The sequence below is a fragment of the Falco cherrug genome, chromosome Z (genome assembly GCF_023634085.1).
Source record: "Falco cherrug isolate bFalChe1 chromosome Z, bFalChe1.pri, whole genome shotgun sequence".
Lineage (NCBI taxonomy): Eukaryota > Metazoa > Chordata > Aves > Falconiformes > Falconidae > Falco > Falco cherrug.
Window position 1 is genome coordinate 63,228,621 of NC_073720.1, and position 11,877 is coordinate 63,240,497.

The 11,877-nt window shown below is 46.8% G+C and overlaps 1 protein-coding gene across 1 annotated transcript in view; it reads left to right on the top strand.

The window, feature by feature from the left end:
- The window catches only part of LOC114018114 (E3 ubiquitin-protein ligase TRIM36-like), a 119,250-nt gene extending 108,079 nt beyond the window's left edge, over window positions 1-11,171 (top strand). Inside the window, exons 2-6 of the mRNA XM_055698309.1 lie at window positions 3,829-4,082; window positions 4,713-4,837; window positions 5,378-5,668; window positions 5,972-6,269; window positions 7,791-11,171. Coding sequence (XP_055554284.1) covers window positions 3,829-4,082; window positions 4,713-4,837; window positions 5,378-5,668; window positions 5,972-6,269; window positions 7,791-8,145 — 1,323 coding nt within the window. The 3' untranslated portion in view covers window positions 8,146-11,171. The remainder of the gene's footprint in view (window positions 1-3,828; window positions 4,083-4,712; window positions 4,838-5,377; window positions 5,669-5,971; window positions 6,270-7,790) is intronic.
- The last annotated feature ends 706 nt before the right edge of the window (window positions 11,172-11,877 follow it).

The window sequence follows — 11,877 nt, forward strand, 5'->3', positions numbered from 1 at the left end:
CACCCTCAGTGAGCTTGCAGATGACACCAAGGTGCGGGGGAGTGCTGACCTGCCTGAGGGCAGGAGGCTCTGCAGAGGGACCTGGGCAGGCTGGAGCGATGGGCCCAGGCCAGTTGTGTGAGGTTCAGCAGGGCTCAGTGCCGGGTCCTGCCCTTGGGTCACACCAGCCCCACGCAGCGCTACAGGCTGGGGCAGAGCGGCTGGAAAGGGCCTGGTGGGAAAGGGCCTGGGGGTGCTGGGTGACGGCCGGCTGGGCAGGAGCCAGCAGTGTGCCCAGGGGGCCCAGGCGGCCAGCAGCACCCTGGCCTGTGTCCCCAGCAGTGTGGCCAGCAGGACCAGGGCAGTGACCGTCCCCCTGCACTGGGCACTGGTGAGGCTGAACCTTCAGTCCTCTGTTCAGTGTTGGGCCCCTCACTTCAAGAGCAATGTCAAGATGCTGGAGCGTGTCCAGACAAGGGCCGTGAAGCTGGTGAAGGGTCTGGAGCACAAGCTGTATGAGCACTGGCTGAGGGAACTGCAGTTGTTCAGTCTGGAGAGGAGGATGCTCAGGGGGGACCTTACTGCTCTCTGCAGCTCCCTGACAGGAGGCTGTAGGTAGGTGGGGGTTGGTCTCTTCTCCCAGATAACAAGTGACAGGACAAGAGGAAACAGCCTCAAGCTATGCCAGGGGATGTTTAGATTGGGTATTGGGAAAAATTTCTTCACTGAAAGGGTGGCCAAGCGTTGAACAGGCTGCCCAGGGACATGGTGGAATCACCAGCCCTGGAGCTGTTTCAAAAACACATAGATGCGGTGCTTAGCCACACGGTTTACTGATGGACATGGCAGTCCTGCGTTAACGGTTGGACATGATGATCTCAAAGATATTTTCCAACCCCAATGATTCTATGGCTCTAAGTGCCCGCCAGCTCTGCGTTCATTTGCTGACATGGTGCCAGGAATATTGCTTCCTGCGCTTCTTCAGCCACCCTTCTCTCTTGTGGTTTTACTCCACTTCAAGCAATGAACATGTCTTTTGTGTCTTTGAACCACGTACGTGAGGATGGCAGTCAAACAGGAAAGCTGAGAAAATGCAGCAGAATACTGCCCTTGGTTTCAACACTCCTGCTTTCCCAGGAGCTCCAGCCCTGCTGTCCCAGAGTATACACGTACGTATATCAGCTCTGCGGCTGCTTTAACCACACCAGCACAGGTCACAGGACACTCACTGTGAATACAGCCTCCAGCACTCGCAGGTGCACATACAGCAGGCCTGAAGGCAGCTGCCACCATAAGCTGGAACTTAAAAGCATCCCAAAAGCAGCAGCGTTGACAAATGGAAACACCATACTTTCAAATAAACGCAGATTCCAGCACTGGCACCAATTTGCAGAACTGCAGAGCAAGGCAGCTCCGTCCAACCGCACTCAGGTCTCTTGGCTGGGCTGCTCAGCTGCAGAGCTAAGGGCCATCTTCTGCCTCCGTTAGGGAAAGGGTAGGTTCCCTTGAAAAGGCCAAAGAGCCAACGCTCTTCTGCACACACACTGTCCTCCCCTCCCTGGGAGGGACCCTCAGGCAGCCAAGTTCCTAAAGAGCAGCTTAAGTAAAAGCCTGATGTGGCAATTAGGACAAACTAGATTCTTTAGCCTCTCCGCAAATTAGAGTGACTGGTTTATGGGCACGCTTGAGAACTTTTTCCCTGCAAGTCACCTGTTGCCATCGATTGTAAGAAATACAATTCCAGCTGGGGTACTGCAGAGCTGGAATGTAATAATGGGAACGACCCAGCTCCTGTATTTTCAGCTTTTATTCAAAAAAAAAAAAAAAAAAAAAGAATAAGAACTACACACATCATGTTTACATTTCAGGATATTTTTAAACAAGGCTGTTTTTTTAAAGCTTTAGATATCTAAAAAGTGTCTACATGATTCACACCTGCATGGAGCTTTGCAAATCACACAGTAGTCACCAAACAGCTATATTGCACAAAGATCCACACAATACCACACCATTCTTAGCTTAGTCTACATTGTAAAGTGCTGTTCCGTAGGAAGAAAATTGTTCTGGAAAAATAAGTATCTGGATAGCCAAGTACTGCTGAACTGTAGTTCTGAAATGTGACGCTTCCATTGTAGCCGAACAACTCTGACAGTGAGTTGCCAGTGCCTCTGACAGTGGGGGGGGGGGTCATTTAATACGGTGGAGTAAGCACCACAGAGTACTGTCATGAATGCATCCCAAGTATTCAAGTAACACCAAAAGCCAAATCCATTTTTAAACTCAGAACGAAATAAATACAAGCAGACATACCAAAAGGCAGATAAATGTTTAAAATAGTATCAGGCTCTGTCCAGTAGAGTAAGTAATTGCATAGCACAGCAAATCTTAAATGAAAGTAAGATAAAGCTAGATAAAGCTAATGGGGGGGGGGGGGGGGGGCGGCGGAAGACAGGACAAATTTTTTATGTCTTACTTCTATATTCTCAAACCGGTAAATCTCAATTTATCTTTTAATAAATGAGTCTGAGAGACCGTCTTCGTGTCCAGGATGGAGTGTTCCAGATTATGCATCTTTCTATGAACTAACAAAACGCCGCAGCCTCATGGTATTGGTCCAGGTGCATCCAAATGTGGAACTGGGCAGTGCTAACCATGACGCAAAACCTCTAGTTTAGACCAGTTTCTGAAACAGAGGAACCAAAAATGATGCATTTGTCTATGGAAGGACATCTAGCCTGGGAACAACAAACTGGAAAGTTCAACACTGTGATCTACAGCCTTCAGCTGACAGACACTGGGTTTCATAGATGAACAGGCAAATGGTGACTGTGCAATGGGAGAATCACAGCTACTGAAGAGAGAATCCTGTCTCCTGGGTCTGTTTGACTGCTGGGCTCACACACACAAGAACGTCAGCCACCTACTCAACACAGCGTAGTAATGTGTAAAGGTTTTCAGCGCTTGCCCAGCCAATCATGGTTTATTAAACGAGAGGGAAAAAAGTAGAAGGAACAACCAATTTTAACAGCAGAAAGAGATTTTCTGACTCTCACTTACAACTTTCCAAGATCTGGAAAAGCAAGCAAACAAAAAAGGATCACATTTGTGTTACTTATGAAGCTACTCGGGAACATTCAAGTCTAGGAGTGAATGACGAGCTGCAGGAGAGCCTCAGGACTAAGTGATCAGGTAAACGAGCAGAGGAAACTCAACATTAACAAATGCAGAATTCACACAAGGTGGGGAAACCCTTATCTGCATGGCTTACGTACAACTAGACCACAGGACTGTGTGGAAAATACTGCAGGAACCACCTTTGTGAATGTCAGCTTAATATTCGGTATTGACCAAAAGGGCAAATACAGTTTCAGGACTATGAAAAGAAGGAAAACACAGAACTCATGCGTGTCTTAGTGCTTCTCAGTGCCTTTTGTTCAGGGCACTAGTCAGAGGTAGCACTACGGTTCTGAGGGCATCCGTGAGAAACTGGGCTGGACCTCCGGTTCAGGGTGATGGGGGAAGGTGGAAGAGCACCTAGCTCTTGGGCACAAAGACTTTGAGACTGACCTGCTTGCTTTTCCATGAGCTGTTTAGACAAATGCCATGCATAACTCAAGGCGCAGTCAGAGGAACACTTTCCTGCTCTTGGTTCTCGGTGTTAGGGTACTAAACGCTAGCTTGGGTGCAGCGCTGATCGCGTTGTCAGTCCCAAAGAGCACAACAGAGCTCATTAGTCCTGTCTGTCAAGCGCCTGACTAGATTGCTGTGATACCTTGAACAACCTTATGTATGTTTCTGTACACAGCCGCAGCTGTGGAATCTGTCCGAGTGTCTTTTGTTCCCTTCTAGTGCAACAGTGAAAGGGCTAAAGAAGAAGCATCTCAGAGTTTTGAGAAATTATTTCATGTCCTGGAAGAGAAGAAGTCTGCAGCCCTTAGGGCAATTGAAGCTTCTAAGACTTTAAGGCTGGAGAAATTGCAAATGCAAGCAGAAGAATGCCAGGGGCTCCTGGAAAATAATGGCCTTGTCGGATATGCCCAAGAAGTGCTTAAAGAGACTGATCCATCTTGTTTTGTTCAAACAGCAAAACAACTTCACGTCAGGTATCTGAGTTACCTTCTGTTTGAGGGACGGGTACCCTTCCAGGATGTCTGGTCAGCCGTATCGTTTTGACACCTGCTAGCAAAGTACGGAATGTCTTGCGGAGGCTCAGGAGGTGGTCCCGGTACCGTTCAGTAGCAGTAATTAGAGTGTGCGTTCAAAAACAGCACGCAGGAGGGGCCCTGTCCTGTGGCAAGACCGAGCCTCCCTCAGTAGGACTGCAGTGGAAGGGTGGCTTGCTCAGCTCACTGCCGCTTTCCTTTGCTCAGAGATTGTATCGGGTATTTGCAAGTTAATCAAACATGTCTCTTCCGGCTTTAAACGCTTTCATCTTAATGGCTGCTCTCCATGAGTGCTTCACACCTATTTTGCTCTTTGAGCATAATGCCTCAAATTGTTAAAATGCTCTGCCAAGAGAATTGCCTGTTCCTTACCTTTACGCGGATGTACAAACAGCCTTTAAATGTTGCCTTTGAATTCTGTCTAGAGAGGCAGAACTTTCTGGGAGGTATCAGTAACTATATGAAGATGGAACTTTTTGGAAAGCAAAGCTTAGCAATTTTGTTTAAGGAATGCACACACGTGAATTCCCTTTTCTCTCTTCTGCCATGCCTCTGCTTCTGCGCTGTCAGAATCCAAAAAGCTACCGAATCTCTGAAGAGCTTCAGGCCAGCAGCTGGAGCTACTTTTGAAGACTTTGTGGTGGACATCGCCAAGCAAGAAGAGATCCTTGGTGACTTGTCTTTCCATTCCAATGGTAAGTTGCGAGCACACCAGCTCATTGTCAAGTTACAGCTTTAAGGGCTGCTCTGAAAGAGGCAAAACTTAGGCAGGGCTGCAGCTGCAGAAGTCAGTCTTGTGACTTGTGTTGTCCTTTCTGTCTCTGTGATCCACAAGGCATTACCTGGCAGCAATGTAATGAAGCTTCAGCTTTGGTAACGAAGCTAAGACGCCATTGCTTTCAGTGCCAGTTAACACTGGCTTCCAAAATATTGTAGATCAGTATTACTAGGTCTTTGCAGATGCTTTTTGTTGCACGACAAAAAAGAACAGTTTTCATACGCTTTTTTAGCTGCCAGTAGAAACGAACGATACAACTTTGAAAGTAAAAACAGAAAGCGAAGGTTTTATTTAAGTGCACATCCAGAACCATGCTCATCTGCACTCGTGAACTGAGCCAGGTTCCCCCCTGCGACTCATGGTGCTGTAGCCACTCAACAAAGGGCTTGTACATGAATTCTAGACCAAGGTGTATCTAAATGTGAGGGTTATGCCTCCTGAGTCTCTGTCGTTCCAGGTCTGGAAATACCAGAGATCAATGAAGAGCAAAGCAGAATATACAACCAAGCTCTGATCAGCTGGGAATGCCCTGGGAATGTCGACTCGGCTGATATCTATGTCCTTGAATATCGTAAGCTTAATAGAGAAGACGAGACTGAGATGTGGCAGGTCGAAGTTTGCAGCAAGAGCAAAGTAATATCTGATCTTGATGACGACAGCAGCTATGCCTTTAGAGTTCGTGGATATAAAGGCTCCATCTGTAGCCCTTGGAGCCGAGAAGTTGTTTTGCGTACTCCTCCAGCTCCAGGTATGGGGTTTTCTTCTTTCCGCAAGGTGCTGGATCTGTGTCTGTCGGTGTTGAGAGCTGTGCGTACGTAGTTCCAGTAGCTCCCAGACTTTGACTATACAGTTACTAGTTGCATAAATGTTGAGAAGCACTGTTAATGGGTTAAGTAGGTAGCATGCTGAGACTGTGTTAAATTGCATGATGTTCCTGGTAGCCTTCAGAAGTGGGAAATCCCAGTGCCAGTGTATATGCAAATGTAGTTTATAAGCACAGGAGGCCAAATACCTAACTAAGAGGACAATTTTTTGGGATACTGTTTTTCAGTTTTCAGTTTTCTTTTTGATGACAAATGTGGGTACAACAGTGAACATCTCCTGCTGAACCCAGGAAGAACCTCTGTGGAGAGCAGGGCTGGATTTCCTCTGCTGCTGGGATCTGAGCGCGTGCAGGTCGGATGCTACACAACCTTGGATTACATCATTGGTGACACTGGGATTGCCAAAGGGAAGCACTTCTGGGCTTTTCACGTGGAAGCCTATTCATACCTGGTGAAAGTGGGAGTTGTTTCTAGCCACAAGATAAATAAATTGTTCCATAATAGCCATGACGTGACCAGCCCAAGGTAAATTGCATACTCTTGCTTAACACATGTTTTATAGAAGGAGATGTCTTTTTTAAAATATAAATAAAGAGCGGTTCTGGCCTCAATTAGTACACAAGGTGAACCTAACGAGTGCAAAGTAGCTTGAAGGATATGGTGTAAGCAGGTTGTCCTGTTCATCGTCTACAGTTAGCGGGGAAAATGTGCTAGTTACCCAGAGTCCTATTTTCTTTCTTTTGAGGGTAGAAATCAGGTTTCTATAGATGTCAAGATATGTCACTTAAAGCAAGAAGGTAAAAAAGACAAATATTGCAAGATTGAAGCAATGCTTAATTGTCAGTAGTAAGACTCTGCCTTCATTCCTTAAGCATGCTAAGTTTGGCAGCCATTCAGAGGTACGATGTTCACTGTGCACATCTGTGTATCTTTGCTGTAGCTTGTGTCACGGTGGATTCCAAGCCACTGGCTTATCCCAGGCTGTGTGCTTGCATGTGGTACTGGAGTGCTAACTGAGGAGAAGCTCAGTGGACAGTGGACAAACGAGCAAAAAAGATTTCCAGCTCTCAATTACAGCTGTACTAAGCCTGGACGTGCCTAAGAACTGCAGGCTGGGAGGCTGTCTGCTGGGGACTCTGAACTTTTCCAGGAATCTGACAAATGTATTGGCTTCCTCCTGGAAGTGTAAGAAAGCCAATGTCTTGAGCTGCTTAAAGTCAGATGGAGCCTTTTTGCAAAGTGAGGACTTAGATCCTGATTTCCTGATCTCTTTTTCCGTATCCACACAAATATCTGGAAAAGTTGAGCTGACACACGTCCAGCCTCCCACCAGAAACGCAAATCTAGGTAGGAATTGTCTGCACAGAAGAATGTCTGCTTCTGCAGTCTGGCTTCTTCTGGGGACAGAAGCAGGGGGAAAAGCAAGTAGACTGAACAAAGTTGGCTACAAACTTTTCCCCAGTAACCAGCTGGGAAACAGGGGTTCAGGGAAGCCTCCAGGCAGTGCACTTTAAAAGCAACAAACAAAGTGGCAAGCCAAACAAACCAGATGCACCAAAACCCGAAGCCTACCGTGTTGTGTTGTGAATTTTAAAAGGCAATGTAATACAGCAGTGGTGTGGAAAAGTCATAGAACAACAGTAATGTTAAACGTATTTACTGGTGTCGCTTAACATTATGTAAATGAAGTTAAATGTATCTTGTCTGTAATGGTTAGTCATTTTCGCTAAATTACTTCTCAAGTTAACTAATTTACTGTTCCTGTAGGTTCATTAATGATTGCCTAGCATGAGTACACTCAGATACACCTGTTCCTTAGTAAAGCCTTCTGTGGTCTCATCCGTATTAGTGTTTAGCTGTTATTGTTTGAAGTGGCCCATGTGAGTGTCCTCCACCTACGACAGGCATCTTCCCTCCTGGCTTAGGTAGATTTTTACCCCACAAGGTTTTCCAGGTAATTGTGTAGTGTTACGTATCTTATGGAAGTGTTTTCTCCACTTCACATCACTGTTCCCACAAAAACAAACAGTTGTTTTTCTGTTCCAGATACGAGCAAGACAGTGGTCATGACAGTGGGAGTGAAGATACCTTCTCTGACTCATCGAAGCCTTGCACTCTGGTCACTTTAGGCATGAAGAAGTTCTTCATCCCCACGACACCTGCTGCCCCCAAGGATCCAGCAAGCAGAATCCTTCCCCTGCCATCGTGCTTGGGCATCTGCCTTGATTGTGACAATGGCAAGGTGGGGTTTTATGACGCAGGCCGCATGAAATGCCTTTATGAGTGCAAGGTGAACTGCTCTGGCATAATGTACCCAATGTTTGCCTTAATGGGTGGCGCAGCCATTCACCTTGAGGAAGCTGTCACAGCGAAGTATGAGGAGTACCACGACAACGTTTAGTGCAGTAACCTCTTTCTATTGCTGCTCTGAGATGGAGAATGACGGCAGGAGAGCTCTACCTTGTCCCGATTAATTATGTTCTACATATATGTTGCTCACAAGTCTCTCTGTCATGTCTTTTTTTAAACACGTTGTCCAGACACTTCCCACACCAGTGTGAACTGTTCTGGGAACTCTCCTGCCTTTCTCGTGATCTGTGTGATGCTGTTCTCTACGGACTTTCTTGGCAGGAGGAAGCAGGAAAGAAGTTTAACTAGCAACCAAGATCACTCCTCGTGGGTAGAAATCTGCCTTCTATGTAACTTAAATTCTTACGTAGTCAGTTTTGCACTTAATGAACAAAGCTGACAGCGTGTGATTGCTGTTCTCCTTTTAAGATACCTGCCTGAAATGCCTCTGAGGGATCAAACGCCTTCCAAATAACCCCAGAGCACCGGGGTTGGGCCTTTCAGCACGAAAAATTATACACCAGACAGAAGTCGGAACTGCATATGAACGTTTAGCTTGTATTTGGAAAGAGAAGGGTAAACTAGAATACGATTGCATGTCATATACCTTTGATGTGGCTGTAAGCTAGAACTCTGACACCTGGCGTCATGCAGTTGGTGGCATAATGATAAGTTTCTTTACTCTTCTGGGCTTTTACTATAGGCTGTAAACAATAGAGTGCAATTCTACTTGAAGTACAGAATTCAATGTCCAAAATCAAAGGTGTTTGCATGTGTGAGTAGTTGTACCTGGTATTTAGGCAAAAGCAAATGAGTTCTTGACATCAGTTGTAGTATGTGAACGTTAAATAATCAGGTATTTCTTAATTTTTTTTATCTAGTAGCAGCTTGTTTTTCTAGTAAGAATGTAAAAAATGCACTGATTAAGTTATGAGACCCTATTTCTGCCTTAAAGGATGTCTCCCCTCAAATTTCTGTTCCCGTCATGTTAAAAACTATCCCACGGTAGTTCTTCATAGAAACACAGAACTACAGATCGGTTTGGGTTGGAAAAGACCTTTCAAAATCATCTAGTACAACCCCCTGCCATGGGCAGGGATATCTTTCACTAGATGAAGTTGTTCAAAGCTCTCTTCAACCTGACGTTGAGCACTTCCAGAGATGGGACATCCACAGCTGCTCTGGGCAGCCCGTTCCAGGGTCTTCCCACCCTCAGTGTTAGAAATGTCTTCCTTAAATCTGATCTAAACACACCCTTGTTACCTTTAAAACCGTTGCCCCTGGTCCTGGCTTTACCAAGGCCTGTAGAAAGTTTCTCTCCGTCATTCTTGCAAGCCCTCCTTATCTACGGAAAGGCCACAGTGAAGTCTCCCTGGGGCCTTCCCTTCTCCAGGCTGAGTAAGGCCAACTCTCTCAGCCTTTCCAGGGTGTTCCAGCCTTCTGATCATTTCTGTGGGCCTCCCCTGGACCTGCTTCACGCTGGGGGCCTCAGAGCCAGATGCAATACTCCGCGTGGGGTCTTAGGAGAGCAGAGTGGGAGAATCCACTCCCTTGCCCCTCTGGCCACCCAGCAGCCCAGGATGCAATTGGCTTTCTGGGCTGTGGGTGCGCATCGCTGGTACAAGTTCGATTTTTCACCCACCGGGATGTCCAAGTCCTTCTCTGCGGGGCTGCTCTCCATCCCCAGTCTGTATTGATACCAGGAGGTTGCCCTGACCCGGGTGCAGGACCTTGCGCTTGGCCTCGGTGAACCTCATGAGGTTCACATGGGCACACTTCTCAAGCCTGTCAAGGTCCCTCTGGCGACTGAACTGCTCAGCTTGGTGTCAACTGCAGACTTGGTAAGGGTGCACCAAATCCCACTGTCTGCTCTTAGTGGAGGTACTACCAGTGCCAGTAGAAACCCCTCCCTGAGGGACACCACTTGTTCCTGGTTTCCACTTGCATGCTGAGCTGTTGACTATAAAACTCTTTGCCCATGGCCACCCAGGCAGTTCCTGCTCCATCCATCAAGCCCATCCCCCTCAAATTTAGAGGGAAGAATGTTGTGGGGGATCATATCAAAGGCCTGACAGCAGTCCAGGTATATGTCATCGGTAGCTCTTCCCTTGTCCGCTGATGCAGCCACTCCACCACAGAAGGCCACTAGAGGAGTCAGGCACAATTTGCCCGTAGTGAACCCTTGCTGGCTGTCGCTAATCACCTCCCTGTCTTCCGTGGGTTTTGAGATGCCTTCCAGGAGGATCCGTCATGTGCTCTTACTGGCCACGGCGGTGGACTGCATCTGTCGATAGAAATCTCTGTGAAAAAACATGGGGGTTACTTGCACTGTTAACTTGTGGTGTGGAAAGATCAGGATCTAAAGTGACGGATGTTTCTAATACATACTCGGTGCTTTCTAATTTGGGGATATGCTTTCTAATTTGGGGATAGTGTTGCGTCTTGATGAGTGTGTGTGAGAAGTATGCTTACTAAGTACATGTATACAGCTGTAGAGCTATGAAATGGGACCTGAAAAATCACAACACACTTAGAAGAATGTAGCTCATAATGCAAAACCTTTGTGCCCTTTGCTGTCTGAACTGTCGCACTGACCTGACCCAGAGCCCACCCCTCCCAGTGTCCGCTCTCCCAGGCCTCTGCCTGGCGGCCCCTGTCACCTCTAATCGGCAGGAACGGTATCTGGCCAAAATGCCATCCGTGCCAAGGTGAGCACGACAGCCCTGTCGGGGCTAGAAAGGCCCAGCAAGGGCACCTTCTTGTTGGGGTCTCACCCGCAAATGTTTCTGCCTTAGTGAGGCTGTGTGGAAGCCTGCTGCACAGCTTCGTTGTGTGCTTGTATGAGAAGCACTTGGGCGTCCCAGGCAGCAGCGGGGAAGCAGTGGGTATCTCCTGGAACTTTCTCCTGCAGGAGAAATGGCAAATTGTCCCTCGTTACTTATCCTGTGGGTCATTGATTTTTGTAAAAGGTGGTTATCGTAGCCTTTCTTTCCCACTATGCCCTCCCCTTCACATTTCCTCCTGCTGTACTGGTAACCATCCTGCTACCCCTCTTTCTCCTCTCACCTTCTGAGGCTGACTGAACTTCTCTTTTTAAGAAAGGATGGATAGATATTCAGATGAGTTGGAGCTGGACATTTTTTAAGTCAACTGGCACCTGCAGAGGCCAAATATAATCTTTTTACTTAAGCTCAGGCAGAAACCAAGTAATTTTCACATTGGGCCATATACAAAGGAACTTGGAGGAATGCACTGAGATTACCCTTCTTTTAGCCCACCAGGTCACAATGGGTTACCAGCCCCAGAAACAGCCATTTCTGGACACGGTGCCTAGTTGTGATGCGGGTTGTGCGTGTTTTAGCAGCACTGGTGGGAACCTCCTCTGTCTGCCTGGCTCCCTGCCCTGCTCGACCACCATGCAGAATATTCAGTCAGTGATGGATCCCAAGGAAGAAAATAATAATTTCTCCTCTCCTCTAAAGCTATTTTTTTCCCTAGGTGAAATTTCTATCTACCTAAGGAACTTTCTCTCCATCTCATTCTGATAGGTTTAAGGATAGCTCCCTCATTTTTTTCCTCCTTCCTATATCAGTTATAGTGCCTGAGGAAGCCGAGGATTACTGCTGCTATAGTTTTTTCCAGGCCTGAGAAAGAGCAGGAAATCAAATAACTGCACCAAAGCTGAGCTGATATGAGTGTGCTGGAGTGAAGAGGAGGCAGAATTTAATAAAGGGGCAGGAAAAGATAAATTTTTGACAGAAACAATTTTTTATAGTGTTTGAAT